The following is a 24,307-nucleotide window of genomic DNA, read 5'->3' on the forward strand; positions in this document are numbered from 1 at the left end:
AAAAACTCTAACACTTGGTGACTAATGGCTATTTTTGCAACAATAGTAGTAATAGTGATATATGTGCGTGCTGCCTCTGATACAGTGTACCCGTGTCACTGTTAGGAATGTGGATGGAAAAGAGAAAATCAAAAAGGGCGCACAGCTAGTCACTAGAATAAAAATTGACTATTAGTAAAGTAGGTATGTTGTTTTCAGACCTATGTGGTTATAGTAACAGGATAATAAAAATAATAATAATAATAATGTCCTTGGATTGTTATTGTATTCTAAAGAGTTCAGTAATGTGCTTTAGAATATTCGACACTTCTTTGTCTGAGGTGAGTGGATTTGTGCTTACTAGAGGTAACCTCAATCATATGAGGTAAGTTGTAGACTTGTCTGGGTTAGAGATGTTTCTTTGGCTCTTGTCCAGTCGATTTTGCTTTGTTCTTTGCTGTAGGAATCTTTCCTTTGTTGAAACCCTTGGGATCTTTGTTTCCAGGTGGCTCCTGGCAGCAGTATGTTGTTTTGAATGAAAATCTTGGACTCTCTTGTATCGTTTGTTGAAAGGCAATGGAAAATCCTGGACTCTCTTTTTCCTCTTGGTGATGAGAATCTGGGTTGTCTCAGGTGTTCATATCGATTGAGATGGAATAAGAAAAGAAAACAAGAACATAGTGTGATAACGTTTAAATAAAAAAGCTCTTTTTAATTAGAACTAAGTAAATGTGCTTACATCAAATGCCCTCAATCAGAGTATGAGGTAAGTAATAGACATTGATTAAGTATTTCGATCTCCTGGTCAGTGCTCTGGTTGGCTGCAGTACAAAGATTGCCCAATGCAGTATTTGAATTTAAAATACAGTTCAGCCTGCTTGTGGGACACTAATGGCTGTATGCTTAATGTGGTTCTTTTAAACAGCTTAACCTGCTGGCCGTAATTTGTGGTCAATAAGACCAATACGTTTATAATGCTGTTAGGCTAAAACGCCTCTGTTGGCAGTTGGTAAGTTCAAATTGTGCATGTAATATGCTCACAGAGGCATATGTATAAGGAAGGGTACAGTCGCTCAACAAGTCCTGTTACCCGTTGTGTTAAATATGATGCCGTGCCGCAATGTAGCAAAAGGATGTCCGCCCACCTTAAGATAATCCTTACGCGTTTCGAAGTGATCAGTCACTTCTTCATCAGAGGTAAAAAGTGGAATGGACAGAAGTCGGCATCATGAGAATATAAAGGTCTGTGGTGGGCGTGTTTGTTCCTAATTGTCCAATTGCGGCTAAGTTGTAGTGACGTCAGTTGTGTTAGCGTATCGGTTGTCATAGTGACCATGCTTTGTTGACTTCTGGGAGTTGGTCGTCAGTGTCTGCTGGGTCCTATAGTCTCTCCTATTCTGAGTATATCGTACTATTTTTACTGGAACGTTTGCTTAAAGTCCTAAATAGTAAAACAATCTTTTCTCTTATTTTTATAGTATTTAAGGCGAACGGAAAGAAATAATGAAAACGTAATATAATGTTTATGGTGTGGTGTTTGGATTTAAACAATTTTATTCTGTATATTTTTCTTGGACGTTTTTTGATTATGAATTTTAGATAAAGGTGGAGGTATGGGAAGTGGTGGAAAGTGTATTAGCCTTGAATTTTTTTGATTTGCTGGTAATCCAGATGTAAGTTTGATACCTATTATTTATCTGTTTTTATGGCTAAACATAAATTGCTGATTTTTTTGACTGATTTTTAAGAGATTTCTATAAAAATGCTGCCAGATCTATATCTTCATTTAATCCCATAGGGCTCATTGTGCCCATATAGTGAATCCAGAAAGTTTCTCTCTGGCGAAGCTTAAGGAACCTGTCTCCTCCTCTGCGTGGTATCTGAATTTGTTCTAATATTGTGCCTCTGAGTGCTTTTGGATCTTTATTGTGAATTTTTTTGAAGTGTCTCGAGACACTATGGCCCTTGTAGCCTGCCTCTATGTTTTTCAGATGTTCAAGCAGTCTTTTCTTGTATGGGCGTTTGGTACGCCCAATATATTGTAGATTGCAAGTGCACTCCAATAGATATACCACGTAAGTGCTTTTACAGTTAGTGAGGGTATTTATTTCACATTTTTTTGATGGAAAAGTTTTTGATTGAATTATTTTTGTTGCTTTTTTGCTTTCATAAGCATGTTCGCAGCTCTTGCAATTGGCCCTGTTGCACTTAAAAAAACCTTTAGTGTTTGTGGATAACCAATTTGTAGGAGAGACTATAGGACCCAGCAGACACTGACGACCAACTCCCAGAAGTCAACAAAGCATGGTCACTATGACAACCGATACGCTAACACAACTGACGTCACTACAACTTAGCCGCAATTGGACAATTAGGAACAAACACGCCCACCACAGACCTTTATATTCTCATGATGCCGACTTCTGTCCATTCCACTTTTTACCTCTGATGAAGAAGTGACTGATCACTTCGAAACGCGTAAGGATTATCTTAAGGTGGGCGGACATCCTTTTGCTACATTGCGGCACGGCATCATATTTAACACAACGGGTAACAGGACTTGTTGAGCGACTGTACCCTTCCTTATACATATGCCTCTGTGAGCATATTACACGCACAATTTGAACTTACCAACTGCCAACAGAGGCGTTTTAGCCTAACAGCATTATAAACGTATTGGTCTTATTGACCACAAATTACGGCCAGCAGGTTAAGCTGTTTAAAAGAACCACATTAAGCATACAGCCATTAGTGTCCCACAAGCAGGCTGAACTGTATTTTAAATTCAAATACTGCATTGGGCAATCTTTGTACTGCAGCCAACCAGAGCACTGACCAGGAGATCGAAATACTTAATCAATGTCTATTACTTACCTCATACTCTGATTGAGGGCATTTGATGTAAGCACATTTACTTAGTTCTAATTAAAAAGAGCTTTTTTATTTAAACGTTATCACACTATGTTCTTGTTTTCTTTTCTTATTCCATCTCAATAGATATGAACACCTGAGACAACCCAGATTCTCATCACCAAGAGGAAAAAGAGAGTCCAGGATTTTCAATTGCCTTTCAACAAACGATACAAGAGAGTCCAAGATTTTCATTCAAAACAACATACTGCTGCCAGGAGCCACCTGGAAACAAAGATCCCAAGGGTTTCAACAAAGGAAAGATTCCTACAGCAAAGAACAAAGCAAAATCGACTGGACAAGAGCCAAAGAAACATCTCTAACCCAGACAAGTCTACAACTTACCTCATATGATTGAGGTTACCTCTAGTAAGCACAAATCCACTCACCTCAGACAAAGAAGTGTCGAATATTCTAAAGCACATTACTGAACTCTTTAGAATACAATAACAATCCAAGGACATTATTATTATTATTATTTTTATTATCCTGTTACTATAACCACATAGGTCTGAAAACAACATACCTACTTTACTAATAGTCAATTTTTATTCTAGTGACTAGCTGTGCGCCCTTTTTGATTTTCTCTTTTCCATCCACACATATATATATATATATATATATATACAAAACACGGAAGGGGACTGCACTCTCAGACCAGACTGGGTACACATCACATGACCCTGCAACATGCACAGCCCTGGGTGCTGCACAGTAGCACTCTCAGGAAGCTGCACTGTTCCCAGAGTCACAGGCAGTTAACCCCAGACAGGTCATCCCATAGGGGAAATTACAAAACAAATTGATACAGCACACAGAGAAAGTCCAGCACTCACCTTACAAGTTCTCAGCCAAGATTAAAAGCAAAAATGGAAGCCCAGGTACCACGTCAAGGTCTCTTCCAAAACCTGAGTCCCTGAACAGCCACATAATGCAAGCTCTCAATCCAACAAACTGGGAACAAGTGAAGGGTGCACAGGCTTATGTAATCAACTTAGACATATACAAAACATGGAAGGGGACTGCACTCTCAGACCGGACTGGGTACACATCCCATAACCCTACAACATGCACAGCCCTGGGTGCAAAATAGCACTCTCAGGAAGTTGCACTGTCCCCAGAGTCACAGACAGTTAACCCCAGACAGGTCTGGGTGCAAGGCCCATAGGGGAAATTACAAAACAAATTAATACAGCACGCAGAGAAAGTCCAGCACTCACTTACAAGCTCTCAGCCAAGATTAAAAGCAAAAATGGAAGAGTTAATTACAGCATCTGGTCAAATGGGATAAGCCAAGGTACCACGTCAAGGTCTTTTCCAAAACCTGAGTCCCTAAATAGCCACATAATTCAAGAGCTCTCAATCCAACAAACTGGGAACAAGTGAAGGGTGCACAGGCTTATGTAATCAACCTAGACATATACAAAACTGCGAAGGGGACTGCACTCTCAGACCGGACTGGGTACACATCCCATGACTCTGCAACATGCACAGCCCTGGGTGCACAATAGCACTCTCAGGAAGCTGCACTGTTCCCAGAGTCACAGGCAGTTAACCCCAGACAGGTCTGGGTGCAAGACCCATATGGAAAATTACAAAACAAATTAATACAGCACACAGAGAAAGTCAAGCACTCACTTACAAGTTCTCAGCCAAGATTAAAAGCAAAAATGGAAGAGTTAGTTACCGCATCTGGCCAAATGGGATAAGCCCAGGTACTGCGTCAAGGTCTCTTCCAAAACCTGAGTCCCTAAACAGCCACACAATGCAAGCTCTTAATCCAACAAACTGGGACCAAGTGAAGGGTGCACAGTCTTACGTAATCACCCAAGACATATACAAAACACGGAAGGGGACTGCACTCTCAGAACGGACTAGGTACAGATGCCATGACCCTGCATCATGCACAGCCCTGGGTGCACAATAGCACTCTCAGGAAGCTGCACTGTCCCCAGAGTCACAGGCAGTTCTGGGTGCAAGGCCCATAGGGAAAATTACAAAACAAATTAATACAGCACACAGAGAAAGTCCAGCACTCACTTACAAGCTTGTAAGTGAGTGCTGGACTTTCTCTGTGTGATATATATATATATATATATATATATATATATATATATATATAAACCTGTATATATATAATTTGCATACCTATTAAATTATTTTCTTTCTAAACAATAATAGTCCATAGGGTCCATAACATTTGGGATATAATCCCCCCCACTAGGAGGAGGCCAAGAACCCACACAAGAGCTTAAATTCCCTCCCACCTCCCATCTTTCCTCAATTTAGCACATAGCCAAGAAGAGAATATGAAACAGATTGATAGGGAAGACAAAAGCAGGGTCTATAATGGTGCAAATTAGAACTGTCACCCAAAAAATTAAAACAGAGGGCCTATGGACTATCATCATTCCCAAAGAAAAGAATTGATCCGGTAAGCATAAATTTTGATTTCTTTTGTATAATGATGATAGTCCATAGGGTCTATAACATGTGGGATTCATTCCCAAGCATACAATCCATGTTACAGAATGGGTGGGACATTTTTCTGGCAGTTCCTATTGATTAGACATTGTGGCCTGAAGGACTTTCCTGCAAAAAGCTGCTTGTGAAAAAGCAAAAAAAAGTAAAATTTTGTAAAGATATGCAGAGAAGACCAAGTTGCAGCTTTGCAAATCTGCCCCAAAGATGCATAATTTTTAAAAGACCAGGAAGTTGCAACTGATCTTGTAGAATGGACTGTTATTACCTGTTTGAACCAAGAAGCCAAAGCTTCAGCAGTATCCTTCTGCCCTTTACAAGTTCCAGAGTAATGAACAAACAAGCTGGAAGATTGTCCGAACTCCTTAATAGCGTGAAGATAAAACCTGATTACATCATGCTCTGAAGATTATGTAAAAGGTATTCTTTTTCCAACATGCTGCATAAGCTAACTGGATGCTCAGTGAGGGCCATACACTTATTTTTCAGTGTTTATACAAGTACAGCAGAGGCTATCTAAGGAAATACTGTTCTCCCGCAAGGGGGGGGGGGGGGGGGGGGGGCGCTAATGGACGTGCTCCTGCAATGCCTCAGAAAAGTTATGGCAGAAATCCCTAGGGAGATACTGTGAACATAACAGTGTATTCCTACGTCCCTGTATCATTCAGCTTGCTGGAAATCTCTTCTTTCTTCTTTGTGAATGATATGTCCTAGGGATAAAGGGTCTCACATTGATCTGAGCTCCCAAACATTAATCCATAAGCAAGTAACTTGAACACCTCTATTTTCAACCTACTCCTGGAAGGTTGAAAACTGAAGAGAGATGGAGATTGGGTGGGGATTTAAGCTTTTGTGTGGGTTCTTAGCCTCCTCCTAGTGGCTGGAATTATATCTCACATGTTATGAACCCTATGGACTATCATCATTATACAAAAGGAAAAAGCATTTGCAATATGGCTTTTTCATCCCTAATTGTCAAAACTATAGCTTCTCACTCATTTGACATTTAGCCTTAATGTTTTAAAAGCAAAATGTTTCCACCTTGCATAATATGTTGAGAAACAATTTTTTTTATTTTACTTAATCATCTTAGCACAGCTGAAACATTTGTAGCGCTCCCTACGCTTTTAAAGGATAGTGCGGGAGTGCAATTAGTGTGGTCATTGTGCTTGTATTACAAGTGGTGAGGTGAATAAAGTGTTGCGCTCCAGCACAATCCGAAATACAGCTTTAAAATGTAACCCTTTTAAGACCTGAAGTAAATCATTATTATTAATAGAATAGCACAGAACTATATGAAGAGCCCACGTCTTGCGCACCGACAGCTTGGTGCACCATCTGCTTAGAGCTCAAGTACCATCGAATTTTACAGTGCTTCCCCATAAAAGTGTATTATGTAAGGGATTTAACGAACCCACGCCATCCAACTTACAGATGCTAGCGTGCTCTAGACTTGTAATATAAAAGTAAACATGCTGCTCACGATAAGCCCTTGCAAGTCACCCTAGGTGACATTTATATACTTACAGTCAATCTATGTTTTTAAGGACATAATGATCTTCAATGATGGCAAATCAGTACTGCAACATCTCAGTATACATTTACTGTCATGACATAATATTTTTTATCTTTTGCAGACCCCCCAAGGACTCCAAAACTTTCTTCTTTTTTGGAAACTCAAGAAGGAAATTTGGCTATTATTGAATGCACAGTGGATAGCTACCCATGGTCTGAACTAAAGCTATACAGAAACGAACAACTTATCGCTACAACCACCACTCATAGCGCCCCAACTCAGCGGCTAACAGTGACCTCCTCTCGAAACTCACTGAAGCTTAAAATCCAGGAGGTGACTCTTTCTGATGAAGGAACCTACAGGTGCTCCGCTCAAAACACGATTGGAAGCTCATCAACAAGTCTTCTTCAGTTCATTGTAAAAAGTTAGTAAATTACATGATTTGTCGATCTTCAGTACTTGTAAAAAGGGACAGTCAATTTTTTATTATTTAGATAGAGCACTCAATTTTAAACAACTTTCCAATGTAACTCTTTTATCTAATTTGCTTTTTTCACTTAATATGTTTTGTTGTTAAGTATACCTAGGTAGCCTCGGAAGCAGCAATATACTACTGAGAGCTAACTGCTGCATATACAGTATATACCTCTTGACATTGCTCAACTAGTTCCCAGTAGTTTATGGCTGCTTCTTCAACAAAGGATACCAAGAAAATGCAGCAAATTTGATAATATAAGTACATTGGAAAGTTGTTTAAAAGTGTAGGCTAGGGGGCCGATTTACTAAAGGGCGGACGGACATGATACGATGTAGCGTATCATGTCCGCCGCACATCAATAAATTCCGACAGCATACGCCGCTAGCAGAGGACGTCAATCAGCCAGATCGTATAGGAATTCATGTGATCACAATCCTAAACTGCTGATGTTAAAAAAGCCCTTAAGATGGAAGTTAATAAGTTGAGATAACAAGTAGAAAGTCCTATTGTAGTTGTGAATCTGTTGAAAAGAAAATATTGCATAAAAGGAATCATATGAGGAGCACCGGCTTCAATAAAACATATAAAACTTTATTTCTTCATCTTTAAAATCAATACAGCTAATAATGCATGGCATGACAGTCACACAATAGGAGGCTTTAATAAGCTGACATTTTTCGGCACTTGGCCTAATCAAAGCTGTTGCTTTTATATAACACCTCTCACTTATAAAAGCACTAAAGCCTCCCTATTGGTCATTAGAAATAGTACATCATCAGAATAGGTTAACCCTTTTCTCCCCAGTGTTTGTTTTATTAACACAAACTTCTATTTCCTCTTACTGAGAACAAAGAAAATATTAACCACCTGATAAATAACAATTAAAAAGGCATTTTCTCACAAGTATTCATTAAATCACAGCTGAAACAAATATATATGTCTACAATTCCTTTTAGCAGTATGTAGTGATGCTAATAGGTGATGTGTGCAATTACCTTATGTTACACTATGTAGAAATATGTATAAGTCTTTCTAAAAGATTAGACCAGGGGCATTATAGGTAGAATGAGCATGTGTGTCTGTTGTAACAAACAGCAAACTATTTTGTTCTGGCTTGATCAAGCGTTTTCTCCAGTGTCAGGTGGAATACCGTTCTAAAATGTAACAAGCAGGAATCAATTGTGGAGTGGCTTCACTTACCGAATATCCCTACAAGGTGCTGCAATCTTTAGCACACAGTAACTAAGTAACAGACTAGGGTAAGAGAGTGGTAGCCAAACTTGATAACTGAACTCTCTCACAAATGCTTTATTGCCAGACTACAAGTCGAGCGCAAAATTGCGCTTTCTCAAGCTTGATATTTGCGCTCCACTCAGTAATACCAGCACAAAAATGTGTGCTGGCGTTACAAGTTGAGCAGAATGCGAACCCGGCCTTGCATTCGCATTGCATGGAAGCTTTGCTCTCCCGAGAGAGCGCTTCTATAGGCTCCAATTGGCATGAGAACCTAGTGCAGTAAAGGGGGTAAATCGCGCAGTGATGGGCAGCAGATTAAAAATATATTATATGTATTTATACATATATATTTATGTGTATATACACATATAAACACATAAATATATATGTATATAAGCATATTAACACATAAATATATATGTATATACACATATAAACACATAAATATATATATGTATATAAGCATATTAACACATAAATATATATGTATATACACATATAAACACATAAATATATATGTATATACACATATTAACACATAAATATATATGTATATACACATATTAACACATAAATATATATGTATATAAGCATATTAACACATAAATATATATGTATATACACATATTAACACATAAATATATATGTATATAAGCATATTAACACATAAATATATATGTATATACACATATAAACACATAAATATATATATGTATATAAGCATATTAACACATAAATATATATGTATATACACATATTAACACATAAATATATATGTATATAAGCATATTAACACATAAATATATATGTATATACACATATTAACACATAAATATATATGTATATAAGCATATTAACACATAAATATATATGTATATACACATATTAACACATAAATATATATGTATATACACATAATAACAGATAAATATATATGTATATACACATACTAACACATAAATATATATGTATATACACATATTAACACATAAATATATATGTATATACACATATTAACACATAAATATATATGTATATAAGCATATTAACACATAAATATTAACACATAAATATATATGTATATAAGCATATTAACACATAAATATATATGTATATAAGCATATTAACACATAAATATATATGTATATAAGCATATTAATTTCAAGTAACAAATGTAGGTAGCAAGAGTATTCACTGTAAGTTTGTCCTGTACGCTAATAGTTGCGTTGTGTTAGTGAAGCTTCTTTAGCCTTAAGGTACAGTTAGGATGGCGGTCTTAAAGCAACTAATTAATAGTATGGTAATCAGTCCTGTTTATCAAACAGCAGATACACTGTTTGCACAAAGTTCATAGGTGGGTCGGTATGTAGCGGACACAAGCTCATGTGCTGGCTGTAACAAACAAATCCCAAAATTTGGGCTCGGCGGCCCTTCCCGGATAAATGTAGTTATCAAGCGCTGTGCACCATACAGAGATATATTGCCACGGCGGGCCCTCGCTACATACCTGTTCCCATACTTCAGTTCCGTGTCAGTATCCTTCTCTAGGTAGCGTGTACGGGTGTTTGCCGGAGACTCGCAGGGAAACCAGGTTCCGCTCCTTGACCCTTCCGCTTGCTTACGCTCCTGAGCCCCAGATTCCTCTGTTCGATCCAACTTGCGGTGCGTCAGTGACGTCACGGACAGGTGTGTGCTTGCCAGCCAATCCTATTGCGACTTCGATAGACCTGATTCGGCGTGGTGCAAATGGCAAGTAGATAATTTTCAAAGAACAAGAGAGCACCAACGCCGTTAAGTAAAACAAAATTCTTTATTTCATAAGTTAAAAATGTTACAGGACAGCAGTACCCTGTAATTAGTTAGATCAAGTGTAGAAAAATTGGCTTACGCGTTTCAGCATATAGCCGTAGTCAGGCTATGATGGTGCTCTCTTGTTCTTTTATAAGCATATTAACACATAAATATATATGTATATAAGCATATTAACACATAAATATTAACACATAAATATATATGTATATAAGCATATTAACACATAAATATATATGTATATAAGCATATTAACACATACATATATATGTACAGTATATACACATATTAACACATAAATATATATGTATATACACATAGTAACACATAAATATATATGTATATACACATATTAACACATAAATATATATATATATACACATATTAACACATAAATATATATGTATATACACATAGTAACACATAAATATATATGTATATAAGCATATTAACACATAAATATATATGTATATAAGCATATAAATTTATATTTACAGGGAACACACAGTTCCCAATAGGCCGCATTGTTAAATTTTTTTAATAAAAAACTTTATTTTGGGGGCAATTAAGGGATATTTTGAAATATAACCAGAGATCTGACCTCATGCTAATTTTCTGAGCGCTAATTGCTACCGCCAGCTAGCACTGTTGGCCACAATATGCAGAAGGCTTCTTAGCGCGGCTCTGACCCTCCACTGCCATAGTCCATTAATAAATAGCACCCCCACCAGCCCTGCCACATACTGCAGCGCGGCTCTGACCCTCCACTGACACAGTCCATTAATAAATAGCACCCCCACCAGCCCTGCCACATACTGCAGCGCGGCTCTGACCCTCCACTACCACAGTCCATTAATAAATAGCACCCCCACCAGCCCTGCCACATACTGCAGTGCGGCTCTGACCCTCCACTGCCACAGTCCATTAATAAATAGCACCCCCACCAGCCCTGCCGCATACTGCAGCGTGGCTCTGACCCTCCACTGCCACAGTCCATTAATAAATAGCACCCCCACCAGCCCTGCCACATACTGCAGCGCGGCTCTGACCCTCCACTGACACAGTCCATTAATAAATAGCACCCCCACCAGCCCTGCCACATACTGCAGCGCGGCTCTGACCCTCCACTACCACAGTCCATTAATAAATAGCACCCCCACCAGCCCTGCCACATACTGCAGCACGGCTCTGACCCTCCACTGCCACAGTCCATTAATAAATAGCACCCCCACCAGCCCTGCCGCATACTGCAGCGCGGCTCTGACCCTCCACTGCCACAGTCCATTAATAAATAGCACCCCCACCAGCCCTGCCACATACTGCAGCGTGGCTCTGACCCTCCACTGCCACAGTCCATTAATAAATAGCACCCCCACCAACCCTGCCGCATACTGCAGTGCGGCTCTGACCCTCCACTGCCACAGTCCATTAATAAATAGCACCCCCACCAGCCCTGCCACATACTGCAGCGCGGCTCTGACCCTCCACTGCCACAGTCCATTAATAAATAGCACCACCACCAGCCCTGCCACATACTGCAGCGCGGCTCTGACCCTCCACTGCCACAGTCCATTAATAAATAGCACCACCACCAGCCCTGCCGCATACTGCAGCACGGCTCTGACCCTCCACTGCCACAGTCCATTAATAAATAGCACCCCCACCAGCCCTGCCACATACTGCAGCGCGGCTCTGACCCTCCACTGCCACAGTCCATTAATAAATAGCACCCCCACCAGCCCTGCCACATACTGCAGCGCGGCTCTGACCCTCCACTACCACAGTCCATTAATAAATAGCACCCCCACCAGCCCTGCCGCATACTGCAGCGCGGCTCTGACCCTCCACTGCCACAGTCCATTAATAAATAGCACCCCCACCAGCCCTGCCACATACTGCAGCGCGGCTCTGACCCTCCACTACCACAGTCCATTAATAAATAGCACCCCCTCCAGTCCTGCCGCATACTGCAGTGCGGCTCTGACCCTCCACTACCACAGTCCATTAATAAATAGCACCCCCACCAGCCCTGCCACATACTGCAGCGCGGCTCTGACCCTCCACTGCCACAGTCCATTAATAAATAGCACCCCCTCCAGTCCTGCCGCATACTGCAGCGCGGCTCTGACCCTCCACTACCACAGTCCATTAATAAATAGCACCCCCTCCAGTCCTGCCACATACTGCAGTGCGGCTCTGACCCTCCACTGCCACAGTCCATTAATAAATAGCACCCCCTCCAGTCCTGCCACATACTGCAGTGCGGCTCTGACCCTCCACTGCCACAGTCCATTAATAAATAGCACCCCCTCCAGTCCTGCCACATACTGCAGCGCGGCTCTGACCCTCCACTACCACAGTCCATTAATAAATAGCACCCCCTCCAGTCCTGCCACATACTGCAGCGCGGCTCTCAGCGAGATTCAAGACCCAATGACGGGTAAGGGTAATGCTGTCCTCATGGAACCTCAGGGCCTGACATTTCTTAGAGAGTAAGGGTTTTAGGAGTTGCTCAATGTTCAGAAATAATTATCGACATAAAACAACTAATTGAATTAGAAGGAAGCTTTAGACCAGACATCCTCAAACTTGTCTGATATTCTAGCAGAGCATCATGGGAAATGTAGTTCCAAAACCTCTGGAGGGCCAAGTTTGAGGAAGTCTGATTTAGACAGATCAGCTATGTGAAATATGCTGGCAATTTCCTCTAGGGGCGCTGTTAACTAAGCTGTTCTTTGTACAGGCATTCCTCATTGTATTGCACTTCACAGATATGGCATGTTTCACAAATTGAAGAGAGGTGGCAACCCTATGTCAAACGTGCTTCGTTCTCTTGGTATCCCTTGCAGAAAATAAAAACACACATATCCTACTAATGGAAGCTAGCTGTTGATTGGTGCCTGTACACATTTGTCTCTTGTGATTGGCTAACTAGATGTATTCAGCTAGCTGAGAGTAGTGCAATAATGTTCCTTCAGCAAAGGATAACAATATAATGAAGCAAATTTTATAATAGAAGTAAATTGGAAATTTGTTTAAAATTGTATGTTCTATTCAAATAATGAAAGAAAATTTGGGGTTTCCTGTTCCTTTAAGGTATATACATTGTTTTTTAGACAAAATGCTATTGCATAATTAATTGACTACTTACTGTATAGTGTGTATATATAACTTTTATATGCACTTAGAAACCAACAAATATGTGACTTGCTATATTACGATATTCGCTTTATTACTGTGGTCTGGAACCAAACCTGCAATATCTACGAGGTATACATGTATAGTTTTTCCTGGTTCTCAGTAGCTGCAGACATAGCAAGCTGTGTTATATTATTAATATATTATTGAGCGATGCCTTTTTCACCAATAATTTTGCAGGGCATTTTCTCTACAGGTGCTCGAGTGCTGATAACTCCATCCTCTGAAATAGAAGAAGGCAACAAAGTCTCCCTGACCTGCAAAACTACAAGAAATTTGAATACAGCTACAAACTACACCTGGTACCACAACGGCAAATGGTTTAAGGAGGAAAGCCAACTTGTCTTTGAACGTGTGTCCAGTAAAGATGCTGGTTCCTATTACTGCAAGGCACAGAATAATCAGGGACACAGCATTTCCCCGCCTGTAACATTACATATCTTGTGTAAGTGAAACCGCCGTTGTTTCGTTTCTTGCAGTATGATGTAGGCGCACATGTAAGAGATTCACGCAGTCTGAAATTTACAAAAATAGATAACAGGAAAACCACAAAACAGAAGCTCATTACAAAGAAGAAACACAAATCTATTTGTGTTATTAAATAAGGAACTAAAGATACTCATATATGCACTCTTAGGATTCCTGTAAACCTTAATGGTTTTATTGTGACGTTTAAGGAATTCTCTATCCCTTTATTCAAAAGAAGAGGAAAACATTTCTCTATAACATCACAATAAATGACCACTACAGTAGAAGTTTTGTTTGTTACTTGTTACATTTAGCACCCAAGTAGAAGTCTAACAGAAGGCAGATTCACTGAAATATATAAATATATAAATAAATAAATAAATATATAAATATGGGTGATGGGGGAAACCAGACGTGGACTCCTTGCCCAGTGTGCTTAGAGGAATGTGGCTGCACCTCACTGACGAGGCCCATAGGAGGCCGAAACGATCGTCTGGGGTTGTCATGTTCCTTGTTCAGAGGAGAATTGCCTGGTATTTCGGGGCTGGACTGACCTTAATTGGCAGGATCAGACTGATATACTTCAGGAAAGTTTTCTTCTGTGAAAAGCACACTGGTCTAAAAGAGGCTGATTCCGGGTGGTAAATCGCCATAGAACAAGCCACTGAGCTGTTGTTCGTTCCTGGTAGAGCGCTTCTCTCTTTGTATGCAAATTATTATGACCCTGGGGAAGTCTCCCTATGGGTGATGGGGGAAACCAGACGTGGACTCCTTGCCCAGTGTGCTTAGAGGAATGTGGCTGCACCTCACTGACGAGGCCCATAGGAGGCCGAAACGATCGTCTGGGGTTGTCATGTTCCTTGTTCAGAGGAGAATTGCCTGGTATTTCGGGGCTGGACTGACCTTAATTGGCAGGATCAGACTGATATACTTCAGGAAAGTTTTCTTCTGTGAAAAGCACACTGGTCTAAAAGAGGCTGCTTCCGGGGGGTAAATCGCCATAGAACAAGCCACTGAGCTGTTGTTCGTTCCTGGTAGAGCGCTTCTCTCTTTGTATGCAAATTATTATGACCCTGGGGAAGTCTCCCTATGGGTGATGGGGGAAACCAGACGTGGACTCCTTGCCCAGTGTGCTTAGAGGAATGTGGCTGCACCTCACTGACGAGGCCCATAGGAGGCCGAAACGATCGTCTGGGGTTGTCATGTTCCTTGTTCAGAGGAGAATTGCCTGGTATTTCGGGGCTGGACTGACCTTAATTGGCAGGATCAGACTGATATACTTCAGGAAAGTTTTCTTCTGTGAAAAGCACACTGGTCTAAAAGAGGCTGCTTCCGGGTGGTAAATCGCCATAGAACAAGCCACTGAGCTGTTGTTCGTTCCTGGTAGAGCGCTTCTCTCTTTGTATGCAAATTATTATGACCCTGGGGAAGTCTCCCTATGGGTGATGGGGGAAACCAGACGTGGACTCCTTGCCCAGTGTGCTTAGAGGAATGTGGCTGCACCTCACTGACGAGGCCCATAGGAGGCCGAAACGATCGTCTGGGGTTGTCATGTTCCTTGTTCAGAGGAGAATTGCCTGGTATTTCGGGGCTGGACTGACCTTAATTGGCAGGATCAGACTGATATACTTCAGGAAAGTTTTCTTCTGTGAAAAGCACACTGGTCTAAAAGAGGCTGCTTCCGGGTGGTAAATCGCCATAGAACAAGCCACTGAGCTGTTGTTCGTTCCTGGTAGAGCGCTTCTCTCTTTGTATGCAAATTATTATGACCCTGGGGAAGTCTCCCTATGGGTGATGGGGGAAACCAGACGTGGACTCCTTGCCCAGTGTGCTTAGAGGAATGTGGCTGCACCTCACTGACGAGGCCCATAGGAGGCCGAAACGATCGTCTGGGGTTGTCATGTTCCTTGTTCAGAGGAGAATTGCCTGGTATTTCGGGGCTGGACTGACCTTAATTGGCAGGATCAGACTGATATACTTCAGGAAAGTTTTCTTCTGTGAAAAGCACACTGGTCTAAAAGAGGCTGCTTCCGGGTGGTAAATCGCCATAGAACAAGCCACTGAGCTGTTGTTCGTTCCTGGTAGAGCGCTTCTCTCTTTGTATGCAAATTATTATGACCCTGGGGAAGTCTCCCTATGGGTGATGGGGGAAACCAGACGTGGACTCCTTGCCCAGTGTGCTTAGAGGAATGTGGCTGCACCTCACTGACGAGGCCCATAGGAGGCCGAAACGATCGTCTGGGGTTGTCATGTTCCTTGTTCAGAGGAGAATTGCCTGGTATTTCGGGGCTGGACTGACCTTAATTGGCAGGATCAGACTGATATACTTCAGGAAAGTTTTCTTCTGTGAAAAGCACACTGGTCTAAAAGAGGCTGCTTCCGGGTGGTAAATCGCCATAGAACAAGCCACTGAGCTGTTGTTCGTTCCTGGTAGAGCGCTTCTCTCTTTGTATGCAAATTATTATGACCCTGGGGAAGTCTCCCTATGGGTGATGGGGGAAACCAGACGTGGACTCCTTGCCCAGTGTGCTTAGAGGAATGTGGCTGCACCTCACTGACGAGGCCCATAGGAGGCCGAAACGATCGTCTGGGGTTGTCATGTTCCTTGTTCAGAGGAGAATTGCCTGGTATTTCGGGGCTGGACTGACCTTAATTGGCAGGATCAGACTGATATACTTCAGGAAAGTTTTCATCTGTGAAAAGCACACTGGTCTAAAAGAGGCTGCTTCCGGGTGGTAAATCGCCATAGAACAAGCCACTGAGCTGTTGTTCGTTCCTGGTAGAGCGCTTCTCTCTTTGTATGCAAATTATTATGACCCTGGGGAAGTCTCCCTATGGGTGATGGGGGAAACCAGACGTGGACTCCTTGCCCAGTGTGCTTAGAGGAATGTGGCTGCACCTCACTGACGAGGCCCATAGGAGGCCGAAACGATCGTCTGGGGTTGTCATGTTCCTTGTTCAGAGGAGAATTGCCTGGTATTTCGGGGCTGGACTGACCTTAATTGGCAGGATCAGACTGATATACTTCAGGAAAGTTTTCTTCTGTGAAAAGCACACTGGTCTAAAAGAGGCTGCTTCCGGGTGGTAAATCGCCATAGAACAAGCCACTGAGCTGTTGTTCGTTCCTGGTAGAGCGCTTCTCTCTTTGTATGCAAATTATTATGACCCTGGGGAAGTCTCCCTATGGGTGATGGGGGAAACCAGACGTGGACTCCTTGCCCAGTGTGCTTAGAGGAATGTGGCTGCACCTCACTGACGAGGCCCATAGGAGGCCGAAACGATCAGCTGAGGTTGCTTCTCGGGCCTTTGGCTTGGATCAAGTGCAGTTTTCTGTGCTTGGTCTTGGTCTTGGTTTGCTGCCTGGAGACCTGCTCCTTCGGCCTGGGGTCCTTTCCCTTTGGGGTTTGGGCTCCTGCTGCTATTGGGGGGGTGGCTACTCCTTAGGCGTAGAGCAACTGGGTAGTAGGGCCGTCCCCTTGGCCTTGTGGCATCGTCCCTGGACTTCAGCCACATGCTGCTTTTGGGGGGACGCTCTGAAATCCAGCCTAAAGAGGCAATAGGGCAAATATGGCTACCAATGTGCCAAATGTTCCCCATACACTTCGGGTGTTGATTTCTGAGGACTTTCGAGAGAAGATTGGTTTGGCTCATGTCCAGCAGGTGGTTTTGGAGGGTGTTTTGAAGATGCCAAGAGCAAGTTTGCATTGTGTTCAGTCATTCCCTTCAAGAGGGATTTTTGATGTGGCTTTCACCGATGAGCATTATTTACAGACCTGCTATCAACGGACTATTGATATGGCTGCTGCTCCAGAGTTGGTTGGCATGAAATTTGTTGCCTGTGTGCAGAGGGAGAGAAGAATCCCGGTGACAGTACATATGTACAACCCTTGGGTCACTGATGTGGAAATTCGTCTGTTTCTTTGTCGCTACTTTGATGATGTTCAAGGAGGTAGCAAGCTGAAGAATCAGTTTGGGACTTTCAATGGAAAGCGCAGGTTCTGGGTGCGGTTTGTGCCTGATGAATTAGGTATTGGTGGAAAGAAACACCCTCCACAGACTTTCGCCATTGGTGGAAATAGAGGTTTCCTATACTATGATGACATGCCTCTTTTTTGCCGTAGTTGCAACCTGTTTGGTCACATTGCTGAAAATTGCCCAGGTGCCAGATGTCGAAATTGCGGTGAGGAGGATCATCTTGTTGCCCACTGTAGTAAACGCCGGACTTGTGACCTGTGTGGTTCTTCAAGTTATCTGTGCAGGATGTGTCCTTTGATGATGTTGCAGGGGCTTGATAGAGTGAAGCCTTCCTATGCTGATGTTGCAAAAAAACCATCTTCAGTTGCAGTTGAGCCATCTGTGAATGAGGAGGAGGTCTCTGATGAGGCATTGAACTCTATATTACCTCTTTTGTGCAAGAAATCTGCATTTGGGGTCCCTGTCGGAGAGGTGTCTGATGCTCCTGTGGTGGTTCCTGTGGCTGAGAAGGTGGAGGAAGCCCAATCTCATCTTCAGGAAGTGGATCTTGCTACATCTAATGTGATAGCTGCTTCAGATGTTCTTGAAGCCCTGTTGCCCAATGTGGATGATACTGTTGCTGTTCCTGGGACAGAGAATGTTTCCTTCACTGAGTCATCTTGTGATGCTGCTCCTGATGCTGTTCTTGGTGAAGGGGAGAACATTGATTGGTCTGCTGTTGTGTCCTCTAGTTCTGAGGAGGATATGGACACTGAAGGGAAAAAATCTGCCTCCAAGCGAAAAATAGATCCGGATTCTGATGGATGGGAGAGTCCTGATTTGAATCTTCCAGTAGTTAAGGGTGCAGATCCAGATACTACAAGTGATGCTGACTCTTTAATTTCAGAGTTTCCTTCTGTCTCTACTAAAGACGTTCCTTCTGACTCAAGCCAGTGTATAGGTGACTTTTCTGATGCCTCTTCTGTTGGTTATCTAGATAAAAGAGATGTGAACCAACTTGCTGAAGTTACTGGTTATGAGGCTGGCAAGGGGGAGCCTAGGAGGTCGGAACGTCACAGAGGCAGATTTAAAGGATCTCCTTTGAGTCCTAAGAAAAAGAAAGGAAAGAAGAAGTCCTGATGTTATTTCTTTTTTTGTTTTTCTTTAATTTATTTTTGTGATGTTTCTGACCATTTCTTCCCTTAATGTCAGGTGTATGACAACTTTAGCAAGGAGAGCTGCAATTTTTAAATTATTATCTGTATGTTCTGCTAATATTTTTTGTTTGCAGGAATGTGGTCTCTCTGAACATCCTAAATGTGCTGACTGGGAATATGGTCCTAAAGTATGGTCTTGTTCTTCTGATAGGAATGGGGGGGTGGGAGTTTTGTTTAAGGGGTTTAGTTTTTCTATCCTTAATGTAGTTCATATTGTCCCAGGTCGGGTACTTTTGGTTAGTTTTAGTTTTTGTGGGACTGTTTTTCGTTTGTTTAATGTATATGCTTCTCCAAATAGGGTAGAACGTTTGCTTAATTTTGAAACTTTAAAGTTTTTTCTGCCAGGTCGAGAGCCAACTTTTTTGGTTGGGGATTTTAATTGTATTATTAAGAATGGGGACAGAGAGGGTGGGAGTGATTGTAGGGTGGATAGCTCAGGGAAGTTTTTACTTGATTTGCTTAAATCTTTCGGTTTGAAGGATGCCTTCGGGTCTGTTTCTTTTTCAGGGGAGGGTTTTACTTTCTTTAGTGATAGTGGTGGGATAAAATCTCGAATTGATTTTTGTTTTTTATCTAAATTTTTATGTGTTGATGATTTTTCTTTAAAGCGGATGCCCTTTACGGATCATGCCCTTTTGATGTGTAAGGTGAATTGTGATTTGAAGATTAAGTATGGTAAGGGTGTTTGGAAACTGAATGTGGATTTGTTAAAAGATGAGAAGTTTAAGCGTCAGTTTGTTTGGATGTATGAAAGGTGGCGTGAAAGAAAATGTGATTTTAGTAATGTGCTTATGTGGTGGGAATGGTTGAAGGTGGAAATAAAGAGGTTTTTTATTAAGAAAGGCTGTGAGAAAGCTAGAATGGAAAGGGAGTTGTATGATAAATGGTATCTGAGGTTGTTGTATTTGTATGAATTGAGAAATTGTGGTATTGATGTGCATGAGGAAATTGCTGAAGCAAGAAAGATAATTAAAAAGTGTATGCATGAAAAAGGAAAGAAAATTGTTTTTATGGCAAGATTGGAGAAAATGGAAAAGGATGAGTCTTGTAGTAAATATTTTTTTAAGAAAGCTTTTGAAGGAAAGACTGGTTTTGTTAGTGTTTTTGATAAGGTTGAGTGTGAAGTTAATGGTACGGATGGTGTTTTGCGTGAAGTTCATGAGTTTTACAGTGAGCTGTATAAAGAAAAAACAAGAGATGTTTTATTGGAAAATGAGTTGTTGGAAAACATTGAGGTTAAGTTGGAAAAATATGATAATGATTTGTTAGAAAGGGATCTAAGTTTGGATGAGATTGCAGAGGTTGTTAGGAGTTTTAAGAATGGGAAGGTACCTGGTTGTGATGGTTTGCCTGTTGAATTTTATACTTGTTTTTGGAATTTGATTGGGGTGGATATGTTGGATGTTTGTAAGTTTGTTTTTAGAATGAATGTTTTGCCTGTTTCAATGAGGAAAGGTTTGATTGTTTTGTTATTTAAAAAGGGTGATAAGAGAGATTTGAGGAATTGGAGGCCGATTACGTTGTTGAATGTTGACTATAAGGTTATTGCAAAGGTGTTGGCAAATAGAATGCGTGGAGTGATTGGTAAGGTTGTGGGTGAAGAGCAAGTGTGTGCTGTTCCTGGGCGTCAGATTTCTGAAAGTTTGTTGTTACTACGTGATGTACTGTGGTATGTGAGGGAGAGGATGAGGTCTGTTTCTGTTGCTATTGTGGATTTTGAAAAAGCGTATGATAGGGTAGTGCATGATTTTATGTTTCATGTTTTAGAACGTTTAGGTTTTTCTGGTAAGATTATTGGATGGTTTAAATGTTTGTATAGTGATATTGTGAGTCAAGTCCAGGTTAATGGTTTTTTGACTGAGGAATTTTGTGTTAAATCTGGAGTGCGTCAAGGATGTCCTTTGTCTCCTGTGTTATTTGTATGTGTCATTGAGCCATTATTAACTAGTTTGAGGAAGGATAAATTAGTTAGAGGTGTGAGTGTTCCTGGTAGTAATGGAAGGTGTTTAAAAGTGATTGGGTATATGGATGATGTGAGTGTGGTATGTGAGACTCAGGCTGGTTTGAGGAGGGTGAAAACTTTAGTTGAATGTTTTTGTATGGCAAGTGGTTTCAGAGTTAATTGGAATAAGTGTAAAGTTAAAGTTTTTGGTAATGATAGGGAGATTGATTCCTGTGGATGGCCTGTGACTGAAGGTGCAATTGAGGTGTTGGGTGTGAAATTTGATGTGGATTTGAAAGGCTTGGAAAGTTGGGAGAATGTTTTTGATAAAGTGAGTAGAAAACTTCAGTTTTGGTCTTTAAGGACTTTATCTTTGGAAGGAAAAATGTTAGTTATTAAATCGGTTTTGATTCCTATTATGTTATATTTGGCGTTAGTTTTTCCGCCACCTGAGAGGATTTTTCGGAGAATTTTGAGAGTGTTGTTTTCTTTTTTCTGGAGTTCTGGTATGGAGCGTTTGAAAAGAGATGTTGTTGTTAAGAGTAAGAATGTTGGTGGTAAGGGTTTTCCAAATGTGGAGAGATTTTTGGCTGTGAAATATGTTAGTAGGTGTGTGGTTCTGAGTGGTAAGGATAGCATGGCTGGTTGTATGGTAAAGTATGCTTGTGGAAATGTTTTAAGACGATATGGTTTATTTGAGATTGATAGAAAGAAACCGGTATGTTTTGCTGTTCCGTGGTTTTATGTAAGGGTGGAATGTTGGATTAAAAAATATGGTTTGGAGAATGTTAGTAGGGAGATGTGGTGTGCAAACAGAATGGTGTTGAAAATGTTGGAGAAGAAGGAAGGTCTTGAGTTGATTGGGGGTTTGAATGAAAATGAATGTGTGTTGGTATGGAAAAATGTGTGTAATAAGTATTTGATGAATAGGCAGAAAGATATTAGTTGGATGAGTGTGCATAAGTGTTTGCCAACAAGGGATTTTCAGAGAATGCGTCGTTTAGTGGCTTCAGAAGTGTGTCCTAGAGATGGTTGTTTTCAAAGCGAGAGTGTTATTCATTTGTTTTGGAATTGTGAGTATGCTAGGGATGTTTGGAGAAGTTTGAAAAGGATGATTAAGGGTTTGACTGGAGTGCAGTTTTTTACTTTTAATATGATGATGTATGGTTTGTGTGGAAGTGGTGTGGAAAAGGAGAAAGCAAGATTGATATGGTTGTTGGCATGTTGTGTGAAGGAGGTGTTGTGGGATGTGCGTAATATTTTGATTTTTAAGAAAGAGGTAGTTACTGTAGGTAATTGTGTGGGTATGATCCGTGGGAAGTTGTTTTTGTATTTTTCTTTTGATAGGAGGCGATATGGGGAATTAGATTCTGAAGGCATCTGGAAGACAAAGAAGTGGAAGGATTGGATTATTTAGTTGTTTTTTTTTTTTTTTTTTTTTTTTTTTTTTTTTTTTTTTTTTGTCTGTATTTGAAATATGTTTAATTTTATTTTGTGTGATTATTTAAGTTTAATATTTGCATTTTGATTTTTTTCTGATGACAAAAATTTGGGTCAATATTTCAGTTTTGTAACAAGAGATATATTGTTTGCATTTGTTATTATGATTTTATTTTGTATATATGCATATATGATTATTTTTCTAATAAAAGAATTACGAAACGATCGTCTGGGGTTGTCATGTTCCTTGTTCAGAGGAGAATTGCCTGGTATTTCGGGGCTGGACTGACCTTAATTGGCAGGATCAGACTGATATACTTCAGGAAAGTTTTCTTCTGTGAAAAGCACACTGGTCTAAAAGAGGCTGCTTCCGGGTGGTAAATCGCCATAGAACAAGCCACTGAGCTGTTGTTCGTTCCTGGTAGAGCGCTTCTCTCTTTGTATGCAAATTATTATGACCCTGGGGAAGTCTCCCTATGGGTGATGGGGGAAACCAGACGTGGACTCCTTGCCCAGTGTGCTTAGAGGAATGTGGCTGCACCTCACTGACGAGGCCCATAGGAGGCCGAAACGATCGTCTGGGGTTGTCATGTTCCTTGTTCAGAGGAGAATTGCCTGGTATTTCGGGGCTGGACTGACCTTAATTGGCAGGATCAGACTGATATACTTCAGGAAAGTTTTCTTCTGTGAAAAGCACACTGGTCTAAAAGAGGCTGCTTCCGGGTGGTAAATCGCCATAGAACAAGCCACTGAGCTGTTGTTCGTTCCTGGTAGAGCGCTTCTCTCTTTGTATGCAAATTATTATGACCCTGGGGAAGTCTCCCTATGGGTGATGGGGGAAACCAGACGTGGACTCCTTGCCCAGTGTGCTTAGAGGAACGTGGCTGCACCTCACTGACGAGGCCCATAGGAGGCCGAAACGATCGTCTGGGGTTGTCATGTTCCTTGTTCAGAGGAGAATTGCCTGGTATTTCGGGGCTGGACTGACCTTAATTGGCAGGATCAGACTGATATACTTCAGGAAAGTTTTCTTCTGTGAAAAGCACACTGGTCTAAAAGAGGCTGCTTCCGGGTGGTAAATCGCCATAGAACAAGCCACTGAGCTGTTGTTCGTTCCTGGTAGAGCGCTTCTCTCTTTGTATGCAAATTATTATGACCCTGGGGAAGTCTCCCTATGGGTGATGGGGGAAACCAGACGTGGACTCCTTGCCCAGTGTGCTTAGAGGAATGTGGCTGCACCTCACTGACAAGGCCCATAGGAGGCCGAAACGATCGTCTGGGGTTGTCATGTTCCTTGTTCAGAGGAGAATTGCCTGGTATTTCGGGGCTGGACTGACCTTAATTGGCAGGATCAGACTGATATACTTCAGGAAAGTTTTCTTCTGTGAAAAGCACACTGGTCTAAAAGAGGCTGCTTCCGGGTGGTAAATCGCCATAGAACAAGCCACTGAGCTGTTGTTCGTTCCTGGTAGAGCGCTTCTCTCTTTGTATGCAAATTATTATGACCCTGGGGAAGTCTCCCTATGGGTGATGGGGGAAACCAGACGTGGACTCCTTGCCCAGTGTGCTTAGAGGAATGTGGCTGCACCTCACTGACGAGGCCCATAGGAGGCCGAAACGATCGTCTGGGGTTGTCATGTTCCTTGTTCAGAGGAGAATTGCCTGGTATTTCGGGGCTG

General features: G+C 41.4%; 1 protein-coding gene across 1 annotated transcript in view; it reads left to right on the forward strand.

Annotated features, from left to right (window-relative positions):
• SIGLEC1 (sialic acid binding Ig like lectin 1) overlaps positions 1-24,307 on the forward strand; it is a 220,220-nt gene that overhangs the window by 90,252 nt on the left and 105,661 nt on the right. The window contains exons 7-8 of the mRNA XM_053704329.1: positions 7,008-7,310; positions 13,804-14,052. Of these exons, the coding sequence (XP_053560304.1) occupies positions 7,008-7,310; positions 13,804-14,052 (552 nt within the window). The remainder of the gene's footprint in view (positions 1-7,007; positions 7,311-13,803; positions 14,053-24,307) is intronic.

Source organism: Bombina bombina, chromosome 2 (assembly GCF_027579735.1).
Source record: "Bombina bombina isolate aBomBom1 chromosome 2, aBomBom1.pri, whole genome shotgun sequence".
Lineage (NCBI taxonomy): Eukaryota > Metazoa > Chordata > Amphibia > Anura > Bombinatoridae > Bombina > Bombina bombina.